Source organism: Scomber japonicus, chromosome 3 (assembly GCF_027409825.1).
Source record: "Scomber japonicus isolate fScoJap1 chromosome 3, fScoJap1.pri, whole genome shotgun sequence".
Lineage (NCBI taxonomy): Eukaryota > Metazoa > Chordata > Actinopteri > Scombriformes > Scombridae > Scomber > Scomber japonicus.
In genome coordinates, this window is record NC_070580.1 from 22,646,698 (window position 1) to 22,668,388 (window position 21,691).

Here is a 21,691-nt window from a genome sequence, read left to right on the forward strand (position 1 = left end):
GTTTGCAGCTTGGCGGGCCCCAAATAGACCAAGCCTGCTCTGGCAGGTGTCAACATTAGCAAACAATTGGTCCCCAGTCCCATGCCCCGTACCCCAGTGCGACACTGAACCTAAACTATTTGAGGCGCGCTGAAAGGAGCCACATAATAGGGAATGTGGAGGGGAGGAGAGGAGGGGGAGGACAAGGGAGAGATTACACTCTCAGACAGCTATTAGCAGGGATGAGGCTTTTCTAAACAAACAAAAAAAAGAAGACGATCAATACTGTGTTAGTTTACCAAGTGGAGTCATCATTGTGGCTTTGGAGTATTTATTTTCTGCTCCATTGTTTTTCTCGACTTCTCAAACGTCTGTGGGCCGTATTGGCAATCCAATTTAGTTTGGAGGGGGTCCCTGGGAGGCCTATTTCTTTTCACGGGCAGTTCTGTGTTAGTTGCGGGTTTGCTTGCAGTGGGCAGTTCATTTGGTGTTGTAATGAATCCTGATTGGTGAGTATTACCTTCGATAGTGGACAATGACTGGGCTGTCCGGAGGGAAAACAACACTCAGGGTTGACAGAGCTCTGCTTAGCCCTCTGGGATTGCAGTCCGTCTTCTTCATTAGACAGGAGTGTCTTACCAAAGAGAGAAGAGGAAATGGGGAGAGAATGAGTTGACATGTGGACTGTTGCTGTTCTCGAGTGGGTATGTGTCTTGACATGAGGGCCAATGTTTTTTAAAGGCCATTTATTTATCTATCACTGCTGATTCCTAGCCATGCCACAAGGAGAGACAAGTGTTCTCAGCGGGGGAGATTAGTTTCAAAAGGTTTTAACGGAAAAACCTATAGTAGTTGTTATCGGACAGAAATCTCATTTAATTGGTTTGAGATGCTTTCTTGGCGTCTTTCCTCCTGGTCTCCCCCAAAAATAACCTGTTCAATTCAGGTAACATCCACTAAAGCACACCTCCTGGTGCAGTAGCTGGACCCATATCATTACAGAAGCTCCCATCCTTTTGCCTCAGTAAACAAGTGTAATTAAGTGACCTCATGACCTTTGCAGACAATGGTTCCTTTTGTCAGAAAGTACCAATAACAATGTCAACGAGCAATAAAATGAATCTGAGCATTCATTGCATCACAGAACATAGAAATCAAGCCACAAACAGAGACTCGTGATGTTATATACTGTACTTTCCCTGTTGTTGTCGTCATGAGGTGAAGACGGCAGGTAAAAACATAAAGTTTCCATCTTTTCATTTTGTCTGGAGTGGGTGAATTACCAAAGGGGACAAACAGTTTACAGAGTAATTTTGGCGGTAAGCAGTATCTAATTAACCATGTAATTCCATAAATCACAGTCATTTTGCCTAATAAGTTATCTACCAGACAACATAAATGTTGTTGCCGGCCGACAGATAATGCCAAAAAAATGCCTAGCCTTGTGAAATTATGGAAATCTACCAGTAATTCTTTTGTGTATTTATGTGGGACACAAGTCTTTGCTGTAGTTGCCTCTTTGATTTCAGCCAAATACAATCTCACAGCAGATACACCAGTGGCCCTTTGTTGCTATCTGTGGCTCAAATGGACCAAACACAGTCTCTTCTTCTGTGGTAAATCTTTGGCAGGTATTCCAAAAAATATACATGATATACAGGATCACATTAAAAATAGTTTTGCAAGTATTTACTTCCTGAATTTTAGATGCATTAATTGATTAATTTAGATCACTCCTTTTATTTCAAAGATATGTTTTGGCTAATTATGATGATTTAAATTTTATGATTTCGTACGTAGTTTGATGAACATAAAATATACTGTATGGTCCAATTGAAATTTCTTGCCTGTCTGTGGTAATCTTAGGAAATTTTTAAGATGGACAGTGAAATAATAACCACGACCTTTGGCAGAAATGGATCTGTCTTGGTGATTAAGCAATTGTTATTCTGCCAAACAATAAAACTGAAGGACTGCAAAAATGAGTACACACTACATCAGGACATATCAAGCTTTATTATGTCCATGTTAAATTGTGCAGCAGATGATCAGGTCACAACCACATAATTTATTGAAAGACATGTAGTTTCCTCCAATTCGCTTTGCCAGCTAGGGTTGTCAAACTCTGACAGCTGGCACTGATCGGGACAGTGTGTTGCATTATGTCCATCCACTGGTTACCATGGAGCTGCATTAGAAAAGACAAAAAGCATTTCTGGCTAATTTTATTACAATACAGGAATAGCCCACATAATGTGCAACAGTAATTACGTTTAGCACAGTGCACCCATGCTCTCCCTCAGTGATGAATGAGAAACATTGACCATGGTCTGCTAGTTTAAAAATCGCCATTAGCCTATGCTACTTAGGGCCAGAACATTTCACATTTTATGCTCTTGATCTGCTTCACCACTGAAATATTCATTTGTTTTAATTGTGCATGTTTTTGTTCATAACCACAAAGACAATAAACATGTTCCCTGAGTGTTGCAAATCAGAAATGTGTTTTTTTCCCCACCAAGTTAAAATGTGAAAGCGGTTGTCCAAACAGTGGGGTGGAGCTCCTGTCCTAGCCGACAAAATAACAACTTCAAATGTTGTCCCCTATTTTCAACTAATGGGCTTATTTCTGCATCGTCACTCATTCTCTCCTTGGGGAATATGTAGTCTCAGTATAAAAAGCTTTGCTACTGTGCCACATTACAACCCCTCAATATGGAGGGATCTCAGAAATTAATGCCAAACACTGTAATGCTTCACTATGCCCAGAAAAAAAAGCTATTTACAGGAAATATTCATTAGATTATTGTTAAATATAAAGGAACTCTTTGGTAACAATTTGGTTACTTACAATCCCATAAATGTCAGTGTACTATAGTAAGTCTGTTATAAAAAATATGTCAGATGATTTCACACTATCATGTTTTTATTTCTTCCAATTACAGAGACTACTCAATATCAGGATGCCCAGGAATAAAGTAATAATTAAACCTAAAAAAGCAATTTTAGCACTAAATACATCAACTGTAAATGTAGTGTTTTCTGCAAAGATACAACCCTTACTTTACTGCCCAATAATAAAACATTAAATAGTTTTATGGGGTTTGTTTACATCAATCCTGAGGGGTTTTTTTTAATTAAAGTTTCTACCATTCTTCACAACTCTTCTTTGCCAGTGTCCTCTATATCACACGAACTTTTCCACAATATTTGCTGCCCAGCTTTGTCCAGAAAATTAGGAAACTTCCCTTGGGCACATAAAAATGTCCGCTGTGCATTCCTATACTGTGCCCAGTAATCTCTCTTTGGCTTTGTTGAGAAAATGATTTGTTCCTCCAGGAGACCTCGGCTCATAGCCCTGAGACGTTACTGTTTGATTTCCTGCGTAGGTTTTTAGAGCTTTTTGCTGGGGGACCGCAGCTCTGGCTCCAGTGCCATTTGGCAGAGACCCCCATGGGCTCCTTTTTACTTTCTTGTGCTCTCTGTTAATTTCATTACTTTCGCTGTGACCTCAATTAGCAAAGACTTGAGCTCAGGCGGTGACATTCTGCGCGACAGAAGAACAAACCTGGTGTAAAGCTCAGTCTTACTGGGGAAGTGAGAGGTGGCTCTTTCTAACAAGGTTCACATTTTGTATCCTCTGAAGTCCATGTGGCTCTGTTAGATCCTCTGTAATCAGCTTTGTTCTAAAAACCGCCACAGTAGGACAGGAATGGATATGATAATTTAGAAGGTAAATTCATCTGTGCTTACAAAATGTAGCATTTTGTATTGTATGAATGATGGACAGAAATATTTACACAATGTTTGAGGTGCATTTCCCTCATATTTATATCAAAAGAAATCTGTCAGAACAAGTATTTAAATATGAAAAAATAATAAAACTGGCCATTTGTATTGTACATATAAATGTATTTAAAAATCATGAATAAATATCTTAGAGTCAAAAGCAAACAATCATATTGTCAGTAATATCCTACTTTTAGTCAGTAGCATATTAAAGAAAAAGAATCCCACCCTTCAAGCCCTTCACGCTTTCACACTCAGGCAGTGCAGAGGCATGGGGAGTCAATATGTCAGCGTTTATGGATGCCCTGCAGAGCTGCACAGGGCTGTCAGGCCCCTATTCATGCTCTAATGGCCCCCTGAGGAGCTCGTCTCTCTGGACTGAAAAGGCCGGGAGGCCCAGTGGACGCCCTGTTGTTGAAGGTGAGCGTGCGCTCTCATGGACGCGCCGTGCCTTCATCCATATGACAAGAGCCATAAAAGAGCATCGCTCTCACTGCTTCTCCCTCTCTGTCTCCTCTGCTTTTCTCTCTTGCGTCTCCCCCTCTCCCACTTTCTCCCCACCTCAAACAGAGAAAAGGGGGCTAATTGTTTGTTGTGAGAGCCAAAGATTATAGAGCCTCCCATCTTTCTTCCTCCCCTGCCTTTTTCTCCTCTTTTTCAAGGCCCTACTCCTTTTCTAAAGAATGTGATTCTGTCCGAGAGACAAGGGAAGAAAAAGTATTGGAATTTTCCTGAGGAATGTTGATGTAAAAGAGCCTAAACTCTGACACTGGTGGTGAGAGGTTGTGTATTTGGTAGCAGAAGCAAGACGGACTTCTCTAGTTTCATCAGGTAGTTGTTGAGCCTGTTTGAAGTTTTTAAAAACTACATCTCATACTGAAAAGTTTTAAAAAATGTGTGTAATTGCGGCTGAAGTTGTGTGAAAATGTTATATCTCTCTCTATATCCCTCCTGACTCGTCATGTCTCACCACTTGAATCCGAATAGAGTTTGGGACAAGTGCCCTTGGCCCTCAGGCACCTGCTATAAACCAGTAATTGACATGATAGGCATGAGACAAAGCTGAATTCAATGACATCTGTCCATAAAGGTGAGCTGAAAATGATTTTATTTTAGATAGACGGTGGATTTTTAATATCCTTATGTATAGTTACACATCTCATCCAGATTCAATTTCAGCTAAATGTCAAATTATGGTCCAGAGAAGGTCACTGACAACCAGAGGAAATTTATGATGCATTTTGGCATGTTATCAACAGTTAACTTGATTCTGCCACATTTTTTTACAAATTGTTTAGCATATTGATCTGAATATTTTAATCTAATATACTGTATATATACATGCATTCATACTGAGGCTAGGCTCACTTTGAGAGTTTTGTTTTGTTTTCCACTCGCAGGGAGATAACTACAGGAAAAGATTATTCATAGAGAATTTGTCTTTAAAGCATTCTGGTTATCGCTGTAGTCTATCTTGTATTCACATAAGGTTCCTATCTCAGATACATCCTTTGGTAAATGCCTTGAATCACATGCCTCCTTTAACTTGGCAACCCCTTTGGGATGAACAGGCAAGTGCATTAAACAGAGATGCCGCACCATTCTCAGAAAAATGCAAATTGGGAAGTTGTTAGTTATTTGATGTTGCTGCACGATCCCCCCCCGCCCCCGAAACATCCCTCCACTCCAATGTTGGTGGTTGAATCGCATGCAGTCCTGGGGACAGGCAGGGCTGTTTATATGCAGGCCTGGAGCAGCAAAGACAGCACAGAGACAGATGCATGTCAGAGATAGCAGATCCCATCTCAGGCAGATGCCTCTTATCACAGGCCTGTTTGCATAATTAGGCCTTTTGATATTCACCCCCTCTGACTGACAAAAAGTATAATTGAAGTATCAACTACGACAAAAGGTAGGCACAAAATAAACAAGTCAACATAAATAGGGAGAAAAGATGTGGTGTTATTTTTGTCCCGTGGGGAAAAAAGAGGGAGGAAAAAACAGCATTTTTAACTAAATCTGCTGTCAGTCACAGTCAACTGGTGTGACTCGGTGCTCAGAGGCTGGTCCTGTGAATGCCTGCAAAACACAGAGCGTGAGGCCTGATTGTAATTATGCTGGAACTAATATGCTTTTCAAAATGAGCCATTATGAGCTAATGCTGCACTGCCAAAGCCCTGTCTGTTTTTGTCCCTCTGTCTTGGATAGTTTGCAAAGGTACGGCTGATATTGAGGCCATGGGTTATGATGTCAGAGACAGTTTGACAAGGATGAGCGCTCCTTTTTTTATTTTTTTATTTTTTTTATTTAGGCTAATACTGCTCACAGGTGAGTTAGAGATGAGGAATAAAGCACCTGACACCCACCTCACTGCAAGAACATGTTTCTTTTTATATTTTTCCTTATAATGTTTATTTTCTGATGATTATTACATGACACACCTGTGCAAAAAGATAATAAGTGAGTTTGCTTTCCTAGTACATTTTGCTCATGTTTTGTCTTCATATTAGAAAACATTTGACTAGACGTATACTGTAGATATGGATTAGTTTACCCACTTTAATATTTGTATTTATAAAGCCTATATGTTTTTTAGCATAATGTATTACTGGTTATTGCTTTTCAGATGGTATAACACATTTGTCATTCTGTTAATTGTTCTTTTGTGCTACATTTGTTTTAGTCCCCCCCCCCAAAAAAAAACTACCTCATAGTATCAGATGTCCTAACATGAAGCTTATTGCTTACTTATATATATATATAACTTACATATCACTTGGTTAATTGCTGGTATTGAGCGGACAGCTGTCTGTTTAATCAGCATTACCTCAGCGTCTCGAGGGTAAAGGTGGAGAACTGGACTGGAGGAGTCTGAGTGGTTGGAGGGAGAAGACAAGAAGGGTTTGGAGGAGTCGGTGGGGAAGGGGTGCAGCATGAGGAGGGGAGGAGGGGTTTGAGGAATCGGGGTGATGAGGATCCCATCTGTAGTCTGAGAAGTCTGTCTGAGGGGTCAGCAGAAGAGCATTAGGGAAGAGAGCAGGCTTTAAACCTCACAGTAACCTTAAAAGTATTAACTAGCAGCATGAGTCCTTGAAGAGAAAGAACTTTGCTTTATCTAAAAGGCCTGGCTGGAATTAAAATGTCATTAAAGCAAAGGCACACCAGTGTGAGAAGATGTTCTCAGCTCTCCACATCATTGTTAATCACTGCAACATAACAATCACCAATCATGCAACCATAATTAGTTTAAGTTCTAGTGAGCTTTCCTGTGCGAAAACATTAAAAAGAGACTTCATTTTTGCAGTTTTGACATAGTATTCCATGTTAAATTTGATAAATATGGATAGGCAGAAAAGTTACTAAATACAATGTCTCAGTTGGTATGCAGACAAGAAAATACCTTGATTTCTGAGTGTGCTGTTGATGAACACTCTTCTCCCACAATGCCATGCACAGAGGAAATAGCGGAGCTGCTCACAACTGGAAAATACTTCAAACTATTTGTGAATGGTAGTCAAAGAGCTCCGGAAAGCACCTCAGTAAACAATAACAAAAATTGAGTCAGCCTGTTCAAGTTATTATACAAAACATTAAGCTATCTCTTTATTAAGTATAATTGGCCATTGAATTTTAAAATTGCAGCTTTTGATATCTGATGATATATTGAATCATTTCCTGTTAGTATAAAACAGTTAAAATATTTATTTCTTAAGGATTAGTACTATATTTTACTGTTTACGTTTGATAATGTGAATTTGCAACATTATTTATCACGTTTTGCCCACGCAAAGTGGCCTTTATATTTGTATATCAATTTTATGTAAAACATTTATATCACAGAGTGGGTCAGTGATGTATTCCAGTCAACTGAATCTTTTAAATATTGCCTGTATTGAAACAATCCCTTTCTTAAGTCATGACATTCATTAAGATTGCTGTTATTCTTAGCAACTGGCAATCTTGATTAATTTCTATTTATACTGACTGTGATTTTAAATCAATATCGGTGGAAAAACCTCAGAGAGCCCCTGGAGGAGAGTACAAGACAGTAATCATGCCCACTGGATGGCACATAATGAGATTCTAATTGGACAATAACTAATGAGACAAGGCATGGGTGGTTTATCAATATCCCATGAACCCGTTGAATGGAATTATGCAGTCGTATTATACAAAGGTCTAATCAGAATGTACCTTTTTGTGCAGAGCGGACCATTAAGGAATTGACCTCGACACCCCTGCAGGGACTTTGTCTGCTTGCTCTTAATGTTGTCTTTGATTATTAACATAGGTACATGTGCCAGGGGATAAAATAGGCATGATGTTTACATTTTTAAGTGTTGTTATCCAGCAAACAGACTGAAAAATTGTCTTTTTCTTTCTTTGTTCCCGTTCATGCTCACTGACATGTACCCAAGCCAATTTTTAAATCATCTGTTGTCTATGGAAGGACAAGACTCTTCCAATAACAATATCAGGCTCTCTCTTACATCAGAATGGAGTGCAGTCATGTGTTTTTAGCTATTTTCTGTATTCTACGCACCAAATGTAGTCAGCATATAGATGAGTTTCACATTGGAACTGCAATCCCAGTTGGCCCCATGCAGCGTGTGCCATTTTCCATTTTCCCTTACTCATTACGGGCAGGGCTGCTGACCTTGTGCTTCTGTTTCATGTAAGAGCAGATGTGTTGGCTCTGGAGGGTTTAATGGAGAGCAGCAGTACACGCCATTGTCTGCTGAGGTTTATCAGTCATTAGCCTGATAGCATGCTAAATGTGACACTGATTGCCACAGCGGTTTACTCGCAAAACCAATGTCTGTGAAAGCACCTCAAACAACGGGTGAAGAGACAGTGACAGGGAAAAGAAAATAATTCGAGGAGGAGAAGACTTTGGTGTCTTTCTCAGAGCCCCTTGAGTATGTGTCTACGCTGGCCCCCACGTCTCCCTATAGGACACAGAGGTGACTTTGGAAAGTGATCTGCACATTGCCGGGCTGGTCTCAAGTGTCGTCATGGCAAGTTACTGGGCAAATGGATATACGCATCCTCATGAAAACCAACAAAGGGATATGTGGTGTATGTACATATTCAACTTTGTATGTTCAAGGGTGTTCTGCAGCAGAGTGAGCCCGTGCTTCAAGAATCAATCTTTATTAAAAAGGATAAGACTGAAGAATTGATTTAATGAATGCGGCCTCATGTCCTGCGGCCACATGTAATCCGCAGAGAATCATTGAGCATGAGCTCAGGGGGACAAAAAATGTTCGTAGAAGACTCATAGAGTGGCCTGTAATGATAGTCTCCATATAATCCCATAATTCCTTGTTTAATTAAACTCTGGAGCTGGCCTTGAGACTCCGCCAGCTCTGTTGCTCTTTTGTTCTCACAGTTGTTATTTGGAGGCTAGGTTTGAGTATTCTTTTGTCCTCTTATGTTGAAAGATTTCACTGGAGTGAGCTATAAACAGAGATCAGAGCTGGAAACAATGAATTAGACGGTAGGAACTCACTCAGGCGAGACATTCAGGTGAGCATTATAGTTTTCATTTTAGCTGAATAGTGAAGGGCCTCTGTCAGAAACAGAAATCTCCTCATACACCCTCTTCTTCAATATCTCCCTTTATTTTCCCTCTCCCACACTTTCTGGACTGTGCATGATGCAATCCAACTAGCCCTGGAGCAACACTGGCACATCATGCCGCCTTGTCAATGTCTCAATGAGGAAATTATGAAAATATGAATTTTATGACATGAAATGAAAAGGGCCATGTAGTTTGAATAGACATGCAGAGGAGGTGAAAATGATGCAATTTTCTAAATTCAGTTATAATGGTAATGTGCAATGGTAATGCGTATTTGCTGTCAAAAATTTCCCTGTCGGCCTGGATTGTACAGCTTTGTGCTGTATCTATATTCCTCGAGCAAAAATTCAGCTTAGTTGAATGCCTAAAAAGTAATGTAAAATATGTTCTAATTCATTTAATGACAGCAGATGGAAACACACGGGACTGAATGGTTTTGGTTTGATATTGTGTTCTATTTTATACACTTTGGCTGCGCTGTGTATGAGCAGTGTGCCCTGGGCCAATGAGAGAGAAAAGCAGGGTGAGGAGCAGCAAGGTGGCCTGTGCAGATTAACCCCTCTACCCATCAACACCCCCGCTCCCCCTCAGCCCTCTGCCTTAACTGCCTCTGGGGCCCCTCTCAGAGGAAGGATTGTGTATCAGGGCCTCCTCTATATTAAATAAATATCCACAGATTAAGATAATATTCTCCCAGTTGTATGTTGAGAGAGAAGTAGCTGTCATTTGAATCCTCTGTGTTGCCTGTCTGGCTCTCTTGAGAGTGCAGATAATGCACTTGATCAGTTTCAGTTCACATTTGATGATATTTTCTATAAACATGCATTCAGTTTATTCACAGACTTCTTAGCTTGCTTTTTGTTCCATGATCACAAAGATGGCCCTCTGTCCTCTTCTTTTCACATCAGGTAACCGCACAGATGAAGGCTCAGATGTAGATTCGGAGCCCGACTTGCCTTTGAAGAGGAAGCAGAGGCGCAGTCGCACCACCTTCACCGCCGAGCAGCTGGAAGAGCTGGAGAAGGCCTTTGAAAGGACACATTACCCAGACATCTACACCAGAGAGGAGCTGGCCCAGAGGACAAAACTCACAGAGGCGAGAGTACAGGTTAGACTCATTGCTCTGTAATAACCCTGCATGTTGGTTAAACCAAATTGTGGACATACATATTTTTTCACCTATCGTGGGATCAGGACATTCAGAATTTGTTCAAGTTTTGAGACATCCATCCTTCAGATTTCTGCACTCACCTCTAATTGTGATGCTGAGCATGAGCAGAGTGCAGATCTTCTTTTCTCAAGACCAAAGTAATACCTTTCAGTGCACCTGCATCTGAGATAATTGGATGTTTGAAAATCTCTTTTGAAAAACTGCATTCACCGCAGTACAGAGGGAAGTAACATTTTAAAAATCTAACTAAAACATCCCTTTCCAAAAACAGTGTCTTCCACACTTACTCAAATGCTTAAAAGGTAGTATTACTTCAGCAGAAAGTAGTTACAAGGACTGTTCACTGTGAGCTCTTTAGGTTATTCAAAGTAACTGTGACTTACTTGGGATAAAGATGTTGCTTTTGAAATTGAAAAGTATTCCATTCACCACCATTGAATTGGTGGAAAAAGCATATATGGCTTTCTCAGAACCTTGACAATCAAAATAACTATCTGCATGGCTGAATACTGTACAATATGCTGAGTGAGGAAATAAAGGTTTGTTTTGATTTGTTTTTTTTTGTAATATCAGTGCACTGCTCCTTTTAATTCATGTTTAGTAGGAGTTTGCTATGCTAAATCCAAAGACTCCACCTGACAACATCAATGTGCTGAGGTAGCTCAGTGCTGACAATCATCTGGACAAATATTTGATCTTCTAGTATGCAGCCAGTAGTAGAAGTTCACATAGTTTTCACTTTCTGCAGGCTGTACTGGGCTCTGCACTGCCTGAGCAGCAACTACCAAAATTCCCCTAAACACACTGCAAATCATCACATGTGACTGAGCTCACACTCACTTATTAAACTATTGAAAACATAACAATAACGCCCTTCTTTTACTCACGGCAATGATGTATCCATCTGTCAGGTAGACACAGCCCTTTTTATTATCATATTGCACTGTGCGTGTAAGGGAGTTTGCATGTTCGAGCGGTTTGACAGAACTGCTTCCCATTTTCACACTTCAGACCCTGCAACCTGTCTAAGAGCCCGGGTGCCATACAGTTATGTGTAAGATTGAAGGAAGATATGTACAGTCAGGGGCGCAACTACCTACTTTCTGAGGGGTATGCAGATACATTGCAGGCGCCCCCCCCCCCCCCCCCTGAATTTTTTTTTAATGGTTATGTAACCCAGCTGTAATTTCAGTCACTATATGTTATTGTATTAGTATTATTTGTGTTTGAATTATTTATTTAGGGTTAAGACGACATCACATTATGACAGTTTTAAGACAGTCATGAGATTTACGATAGTGCCCTAGTGAGCATCGCGAGCTCAGATGTGTGTCCTGATTCTTTCTCTCCATCCTCACACCTGAATGACATGAACTTTGTGTTAAGGAGGTTTCAAAAATACAGCAAGCAGTCAAACCACATGGACCTAACCCTAACCCTGTCCTTATTGGATATCAGTTACTGATTGGACGCTGCATCTGATCTGACTTATCAGATACATCACAACAGCACTGTAGTGTTATATCCGAGTGAAGACATTAAACTCAAGTGTATCACTCCCAAGTTCTATAATTTATCTGTTTTATGATTCACCATCTAGTTAAAAAAAAAAGATAACTGTCTGAACAACAAAATAACCACAAACCAGTTCCTTTATTTTTCTTGTCATGATCTGTTATATTGTAAATACTGATCAGTACACAGTAACCTGTTGTTTTACTAGTAGTAGCTTTAGCTAACCTGAATGTTTATAAGCCTCCTCTTGATACACTGACATAACTTACCTACTGTCTTTCAACCACTTTGAAAAGCTTTTTTTCATCCCTGCAAAATCTTTCTCTTTCTCCCTCTTCCGTTTTCTGTTTTGTGCCCCCGAGAGCTTTATTTTCTGTCTCTCCATGTCATTAGGTCCCTGTCATCAAATGACAACACGATTAAAATGAAAACACTCCTGCTCTGGCGCGTGCACGAGGGGGCGCGCACCGGCGCGCCTATAGTGTGGAGAGGCGCTCCGGTGCTTTCACCTCTCTCCCCGGAGGGGAGGCGATTATCGGAGGGGCAGGGGAGGGAGGCGGAGGGGCGCCTAATCAGTGACGTGCCTCTGTTATTGATCATATCATTTACTATACATGCACAAACGCTGTTAAATACAGAAAATGCAGACTCGAAATAATTTTACCCCCATCGCTTTGGCGCCCCCTCAATTGTGGCGCCCCTATGCGCCGCATATAGTGCATACCCACTTTTTGCGCCACTGTGTACAGTAGAGTTATAGCAGCAGCTGTTCTTCCAAAGACAGAGAGAAGGAGGGGAAAAAAGAGAAGAGGAGAGAAAGGGAATGCATTCCTGATGGATTTCTCATTTCGGCCTTTGGCCAGGATCTCATCCCATCACTTTCAAGCTTGCCGCTGCTTGTAAAACCCTCCACATATCACACAGGGTTCCTCATCCTCTCCTGGGACCCAATGCCCCGACAACAACATTAATCAATCAGCCGCTAGTAAAAAAAAAAAAAGAAAAAAAGAGGTCTGGGGCACCCCTCTCATTTTACCACAGTCGTTCACACTCCCTCTGAACCCCCCAAACTCCACACCGCACTAAGTGTTCATCACACTACAAACATGCAGTTGGGGTAACTGATTCCACACATGTCTTTGTCCATCTTGAAACCCCCCAACATGCAAGGATGTCCTATATGTCTGAGTGTTTAATGCCTCACTCAAGGGAGGAGAAATTTATCTCATGGCTATTATAAAACAATATATAAGCTTTGTGTGTGTGTGTGTGTGTGTGTGTGTGTGTGTGTGTGTGTGTGTGTGTGTGTGTGTGTGTGTGTGTGTGTGTGTGTGCAGTAAATGTGAACAAGAAAAGCAAGTAGCTATTTTAATTGAAAGTAATTTTTGTAAAGACATTCTAGTGGTATTTAGAAAGAAAATTCGATGTGGCATTTTAGAGACTGAGCTTCAGATTTAGCCACAACAATTGTAAACAACAACAACACAAAAACAGCTTGTATGAAATTCTGCATTTGAACATAACACTGCAAGTCAAAGACATCATGGAGGACTAACATCTTGAATTTGAGGATAAAATCCATGCATGTATTAGCACCTGTGTATTTATGGAGCCTGACAAAAATATCTAAACATGAAAGCAATAGAAGAGAGAAAACAAAGTGACTGCTGCCTCTTTGCTGTTAGATAATAGATTTAAATGATGTCATGTGAAAACCTGAGGAATTTGAGTCATGGCTATAATTTGTTAATGCAGTTTTCCTCATAATCTAATTCTTAAAAGGCTTTGAAAGTCTAAAAAGGTCAACTCAAACTTAATTTTCTAGGAAGGTTACAGAGAAAGGGGCTCTGGTAGCCCAAATAAATAACGCCAAAAGCTTTGCTGCAGTTTTATAATAGTTTTGACATATACACAAATTAATCTCCACAGATTAATTTTTAAACTAATTCTGAAAAATGTCAACATTTCAAACTCTTAATAAACTAATAGATGATAAATATAAACTAAATCTGGAACAGTTTGGTTTATAAATGAACTTTGTGTGTACATGTGTATGTTATCACATATCACAGCATTCTGAAAATGTCCACCAGCTGGGCTTTCACATAGGTGCCCAAATGGCCCATCACAGGGCAGGAGAGAGGAGACCCTTTGGCCTGAGAGCAAGCTTCTCCAGCACAGCTGCAATGACGCATCTTCCAGATGTTGTGCAGAGACTAATCGGTGTTTGGGGTTGAGAAAGAAAGGTAGGGGGTGTTGGAGGGGTCTCACAGACTCATATTTTAACTCAAATTTATGTCCGCAGTCATGGTTCACTGTTATCCGTTTGTCATTAAACATGGTGATAATCTGGAAACCAGTTTTCTCTCAGGTTGGGTGCAGTCAGAGGTAAATGCTACTCATGAGGCCCCTCTGCAAACATGGCTGCACTGGCACTAAACTAACAGAGCCCAAAGCTGTGTTGTAAATTGAACCGCTAGATTCTTGTGAAAGTGATGAGTGTTTGGCTTAGCGCTGACTCACAACCTAAACTCACCGCCTCATAAACACAGCTAACTCCCTTGTGTCTGCCCTGGCCTGCCATTTTAAGATCCTTTCACCATCCATCTTTATCAGCGCCACTGTCCCTTTCAGCGGAGCTACCAGTGCTCCTTTACCACCACGAGCCCCGCAATGGTTTTATCACCCAAACTGACAAATTGTGGGATATGATCCATATCTCTCACCAATTAGTTCCAGGCTGTCTCAGTGGGAGGGGATACTGCCAAGTCTACCTTCAGTATTTCCTCTGCTGATGCAGTGTGTGCTGCCACTTTCCATCTGATAACCCACAGTTTTAACAGGAGCAGGCGGCAAAGCCATTCCATGAGCTATTAGAGAAGAGAGCATCATATGTGTCCTCGGAGGAGTGGATCAGGTGGGGGTAGCTGTCGCCAGAACACAGCACTGAGGGGGGGGTGCAAGCAATAGGCTGCAGACCGCTGTAAATCAACGCTCACAGATGAAGCAAATTACATTCTCTTCTATTTAGACTGAAGTTTTTAAGAGACTGACTCCTGAGTCTCGGCTGGGGCTCATCATCTCAGCATGCTGCCGCCGGCTCGCTTTACCAAATCTGTCACATAGATCGTCTTTCATTACCAATAAACATTCTGCATGTAGCTATTATAGTTAGTGGAATCTAATAAGGTATAAGCATTGCTTTTTACGAAGCGTGCAAATCAATTTGGTAAAAAGTTTCTCTCTTTATCTGTGGCTTGTGCTGGCCTGTTGATGCATGGAATGAAGAGAGGAAAAAAGACCTATATGGAGACCATCTCATGGGGCCCCCGTGTGCCAGACTATACCATTACCTGCATACGTAAACTCGTGCTTATGCTTTTAAACAATTTTTCAACATAGCTAGTGAAAATATAATCCCATAGGTATATACCACAAGGTAATACACAATTTTCCTGATTGTTATAATATCAGTCAAGTACCAGCGGCAGGAGAGAATATCACAATGGAGCTGAGTGATGACAACCAAACCCAACAGGCAACTGTATTCCCGCCAGTATGGGTTTATGTTTCATAAAGGAATAAATAGGATTTATGTAGATTGTAGGGGAGAAATTGTTGCAATGCATCAGTGTGAATGTTCTAACAGTTTCTTATTATTAGAATTTAAATGACTTTGGTACAGTGCTTCTGTACTCCTGATACTTATCAAGCTAATCCCACTCTCCTCTCAAATTCACACTCCTAGCTACTTTAATTAGCATAGTGCCAGTCTGGAAGGCAAGCAGGGAGGGAATCAGAGAGAGAGAGAGAGCGAGAGGGAAAGAAGAGGGAAAGGAGAGAGGAGGAGGAGGGGAGGGGTATTGCGTGGTATGAGACAGAAGAGGATTTGTATGTTGAGGCTGGTTGCATCACCCCTCTGTGTTTTTGTGGATATGAAGTCAGCAGCACATTTTGTTTTGTCATTATCTCGGCTCTTGGTATTCATCTACCGAATGTTGCAAATTGACTCCTGAAAGGCGTCACATATTCAGTACTTCCCTTTGACAAAATGATTCATGGAGGATTGTCTGAACGGGGAATTCTGAAATATGAGTGATCCTATTTAAGAGAAACAACACAGAGACGTTTTACTGCAGTGCAGTGTCACGCGTTTACAACGTTTGGCGTGCGTATTATCACTGATCAGCAATAAGAAAATGCAAAATGCCACTTGATTGCGAGGAATCGATTCTTTTGGCTGAGTGTGAATGTAAGATTAAGGGCAATGAAGCGATGCAAGCAGCCAAACTTGAGCTGTAGACTAAATCTGTGTCACTGTACTGAATGCCATGGCTGCTGAAGGTTTGTTATCCGATTGCGGGTTTGAGGTTTGCATCTAGACCCTCTTCTGGTCATGCTGTACAACAACCTTCACCCTTTGTCCTCCTCATTTACGTATTCCAGAGCTTTTGTTTCACAAGCTTCTATAAGTCAAGCTTATAAGAAACCCCCTCCTCCCAAAAACTTCCTCCACAACCATTCAGAGAAGCAGTGCAGTCTTGTCCAAGTATATTTGGACAAGACTGCAGGGAATGCAGGGAAACCTTTTAGTCCGTGAAAAGGAAACAGAAGTGAGCCACATGAATTCAGCTGCACACTTGTAGGTAGATAGGGAGACATGGAGGAGCGCTGCAACTCTCTGTGCTGCAGAGAATTAAACTGGATTGGGCAGAGCAGAGGAGAAAATGTGGTCCAAGGTGACTTTGTGATCAGGTTCCAGAGCGCAGCCTCAAATCCTCAGCTTCAGGCTGTGTGTTAGTCTGTGTGAGAGTGAATGTGTGTATGTATAAGTGTGCGCCTGTAATGTATGCATGTGTGCGATTGCATTCATGGGCAGTTGTGCGCATGTGCATTGCCACTTGTGTACATGTTTATCCCAGTCTGTGCTAAGAGCCTGATGATAGTTGGAGTATAAGTCACTCAGTCAGCGACACATCCTCCTCTCGTGTACCATTTACACAGGATATATTAAAGTGGACACACTGCATGTTTGTGCATGCTAACTCAACATATCTGCTGCCTATTTGGTAGTTAGGTTTAGCGTATTAACAGCAACAAGCTTGTTTGCTCAAATAAAGAGAGAAGTCTTTCACCTAAAGTGGATAAGCTTTTCTGGCAGCTGAAATGAGTGGCATTATAAGAACTAATGATGAATGTTTATAATGCCTGGTCCCATAAATTCCCTTTTCACAAGAAATTTGAATTTAATGAAAGTGCAAACCTATTTAGGTGTATGTTCGATTTTTATTATGACGTAAATTTACATCAAATCTGAAGTTGTGAAAATCACAGAAAATGCTATGTTGTGGAGAAGACACAAATAAATATGTACATGAAATATTTTTAGTAAAGTTTGGAGTAGGAGATTGCATGACAAGATGCTAAAATGCAAAAGAGCAAAAAGAAATAGTAAAAGCAAACGTTAAACTGTTTTGTGTCTGCCATGATGGAACACCTCCTTCCTAAGCTTCGATAACAAAGGGGGAAGGAAGTTAAAGTGAACATAAAAGAGGGGTGGGGTGAGTGGATGAGGTCGGAGGTGAAGTGGCACTGCGGGGTGGGGTGATGGGGAGTGTGTGGAAGGAAGGGGTGTGCCCCCCGTGCCCCTCCCCTGAGCCAGGCAGCTGCTTGTCTGGCCCAGTAGGAGCTTAGTTCAGACCTTGGACCACGCTCCACTTCATCCCAATAGCAGAAATTTCACTGGAGCCACACACTGCATTTGTTTTGGAATTGATTGAGGGATTCAAACAGTGTCTTTAGGAGCAATCGAGCTTGAGATAAAGATTTCCTGTTGGTTTTCAACTTGCATAATTGAGGTTTGCCCTTTTCTCAAGTGACGACACAGTCATCGCCTGTTGCATCCCATTTTCTTCCTAGTTAGCGCTCACAACTAAACTGAGCTATAGGCAAAAATCAGCGGGTCTTTACAGAGGCAGTGTCTGTGTGGGGAAAGAGCCACATTCAAATTAAGATCTCTGTTGGGCTGAGATCCCTTGTAGGCCTATACGAGTTTATATGTATGTTTGTGTGTACAAAAAGAGGCAGCCCCAAAAAGCAGTGAGTATGTCGCTGTGTAAGTCCCCTTGAAAGTGTCCCTCTTTAAGACCTGTTTAAAAGGGACGCCCCCTCTTTGTGTCCACTGTTCTCTGTGGCGTATGGAGGGGCTTTTGTCCCCCTCTTTCATGTGCACTCACAATAGCCCGGGCCGTTTGAAACACAACAGTAGATGAACTGCGCTGACAGTGTATTAAACTCTGATGAATTGCCTATGCGAGGCATAGATCAATGTCCTTCAACCCTTAGCACACAGTGAAGTCCGGGCCTTGTCTTGGTTAAATGGAACAGGTTGCTGGCTCTTTTCAAAAGGCCTGATTATATTCATGTTTTGTTGAAGCAGAAGCCTTTTTAAAATGTGTAAATCTTTGCGGTTCAAAAGAGTCCTATTTTTTACCCTTTTCATTCAGGGAATTGACATTGTGTGTCTGCGCTTTGGTGCTGCTCATTTTGTGTGCATTTTCCTATTCGTAGCCATATAGAATGGTGTGTCTAGACTCTAAAGTTAAAACATTTTCTGTCTTTTTTTAAAATGACTTCTTAAGCTTTAAAAACGACCACATTAAAATAGTGCAGTAATAGCGTATCAGTTAGCGTTTTTCCACGAATCCACAGCATAGTGATGGCCTCTCTCAAAGCATCTTATAGCTTCACAAACATACTTGAGGTGTGTGATGTAGAGGCTAGTGGCCTACCTCTGACCTTTAAATGACTTCTTTCCTCTGAAGGGGGCTTAGGGCAGCCTGTTTACACAGATCACAGCTTCAGCCACTTAAGAACAACAGGGACGGACCACTGAGCCTCTATGACAGCTCCCACAGGGACTCCAGACTCTCAGCTACCACCAGCACTACTACTCACATTAACCGGCAGATTAATCACAGGTGGCAGGAGAAAGCAGACTCTAGTGAGAGTTTACTGCAGTCAATTATTCACTGCACAAGCTTAAATGAAGTTAAAAAAGATAAAAACAACTTGTACCCTGCAGGAACTTAACATTTAAAGCTAAAAATAGAGTTGTTGCTTTTTATAAGGCTTTGTTTTGAAGGTGTAAGTATTAATCTTTTTCTTTTTTGCTTAAAAACCTTCTCATGCAGGTGTGGTTCAGCAACAGGCGGGCTCGGTGGCGTAAACAGGCCGGTGCCAATCAGCTAGCGGCCTTCAACCACCTGCTTCCCGGAGGATTCCCACCTACAGGGATGCCAACTTTACCCACATACCAGCTACCAGAGTCCAGCTACCCCAGCACCACACTATCACAGGGTGAGACAGACACTTCTGCACCCACTCTCACAAAATATTTCCGTTCGAAACGATGCTCTGTACTGACTTTAATCTAATTTTAGTAAAGATTACATTAGTCCTATTTATTTGTGGTATGCCTTCCATATTTTATGATTACGTTAACAACATTTTAAGTTATATATGAACCATGTGCAGCATATAAGAACCATGCAGCAAGTAGTTATCTTTACAATCACATCTTTGTCACAGTGGAACAGAAACAAGCTTTCATCTAATTTCTTGCGGGCTAAAAGAACAGGTCATTTCCGTCTATTAGGACACATTTAATGCAGAGATGTTTTAACTTGGTAAAGAATTTAGTGGAAGGACACTTAATGGTCTATGCCTATGACTGAGTTAAATCTTATTCTTAAATATTGATGCTACTGTTTTATGATTCCTGGGTAGCTTCAGCTTGCAATTTGTATTCCCTTTGAATCCTGTCTTACCTGTGCACGGTTTATGTTGTTTTCGATGTCAGAGGGCAGCAGTACATTGCACAGACCCCAGCCCCTGCCTCCATCCTCCATGCACCAGGGAGGTCTGAGTGCTGACACCAGCTCTGCTTATGGCCTGTCGACCAATCGCCACAGCTTCTCCAGCTACTCTGATACTTTCATGAGCCCCTCAGCATCCAGCAACCACATGAACCCTGTCGGCAACGGGCTCTCCCCACAGGTCAGTCCTGCAAACTTTACCTAGAGACGTCTATACGAACTATATATAATGCTCCATTATATGAAGTGTTAACATTCTTCATCTACAATGTCTTTCACCTCCCCTCCCCCTCTTCTCACTGTTCAGAATATGTAATTGTATTTGAGTGAAATTAAAATTCAGGAAAAGCATGTTCAGCAAAATAACTGCCAGTGTGGGCTTTTATGTTCGCCTTCCAAAGCCCTGGATTTATTTTAGCTACTCTAAATTGCTACATTTGTAAAACAATTGGATTAACATCAACAAATTAAAATTCATCTTGATAGTACCGCAAGTACTCAAGCTGCTCCAAACAGCGGTTTCGACTTTCCTGGGACGTCTAAATCCTGCACGGCGCAGTGAGAACACATGCAGATGAAATAATTAGCTGAAGCTTATAAATGTAGACCCATAATCTTCTTCACGTAATTGTCTGCAGCTGGAAGACTCCAGTGCTATGTGTGAATTGGTTCATCACTTTACTGCATGATTGTACAGAGTGACAGAGGGGATGTGCTCTCTACATGTGAGGTTTTCCTGTTAGTTCATCCTGCTGGTCAGTTAAGCAGCTTTTATCCCTGCTCCTGTCATGATATGGAGAAATTTACCCATGCTACTTATGTTGTTGGGTTTCCTAATAGCACTTTAAAACTATAAAGAACCAATAATATCTACTCTATCCATCCTCCTTTTTGCCATTTTAATGTATAATACTGTATGTGCAGGTGTGTTTGCTTCCCTTTCTGAAAAAAACGCCGGATTTCTCACGTTAACCTCTTTGGACACCTCCATTAATGAGCATTTAAATGCGACTCTATGGTAAGGGTTGAGCTTTAAGTAGCACAGAATGAAAAATGATTTGTATTGATGCAAATCGTGTGTACGGAGTGAATTATACACAATTACCCATCAATACTGGCCAGTCTTGCCCACCCTCACCAACAAGATGTGGTTAACAGGCAGAAAATAAGATTGAAATGGTGTGTAAAGAGTTGAAAATGAATTTCAATGCTGCATTTGTCCACAATTACCCCGTCGTTCACACGTGTTTTATTGGGAGTTTTTTTTTTCTTCAAATATTTCTCAAAGCAGATTGGAAACATTCTTGGTATTACCCTCTTTCTTCAAAGAAGAAAGAATTAAGGATTTTGTGACAAAAAAGAGATTTTCTCTCCTGCTGGAGCGACGGAGGATAACATGGAGGCTCACAGCGTGTTTGATTGTTAATCGTGGCACAGGGGCTTTAACTGCTAATGCTCTCACTGCAAACCTGCAGAAAAACACCAGGAACATGGAGTCATTTTTTTTTCATTAATGGCTCTCTCTAATACTGGCATGGGGTGCACTGTCGTTTTCTCTCCATCTCTTCACAGGAATGCAAGAATGTGTTGGGATATTAAACATTTCCTGTCATAGTGAGGATTAGGATAGGAGCCTTTGGGCAACTGTACAGCATGGATTTTCAGTATTCAATTACTCTGTCAAGTGGGTTTGACGAAAGTCATTTAAAAAAAACCCACCTAAAATGCAGTTTATTTGTTTTTTCAAGAATTTATATATTTTAAAATTAAATTGTG

The 21,691-nt window shown here is 41.1% G+C and overlaps 1 protein-coding gene across 4 annotated transcripts in view; it reads left to right on the forward strand.

Annotated features, from left to right (window-relative positions):
- Window positions 1–21,691, forward strand: part of pax7a (paired box 7a) — a 44,351-nt gene that overhangs the window by 11,431 nt on the left and 11,229 nt on the right. For 3 of the 4 annotated variants that reach the window (XM_053316434.1, XM_053316436.1, XM_053316437.1), the window contains exons 5-7: window positions 10,261–10,460; window positions 19,232–19,397; window positions 19,900–20,096. In XM_053316434.1, the coding sequence (XP_053172409.1) occupies window positions 10,261–10,460; window positions 19,232–19,397; window positions 19,900–20,096 (563 nt within the window). The remainder of the gene's footprint in view (window positions 1–10,260; window positions 10,461–19,231; window positions 19,398–19,899; window positions 20,097–21,691) is intronic. The other variant, XM_053316438.1, reaches the window with a different exon arrangement.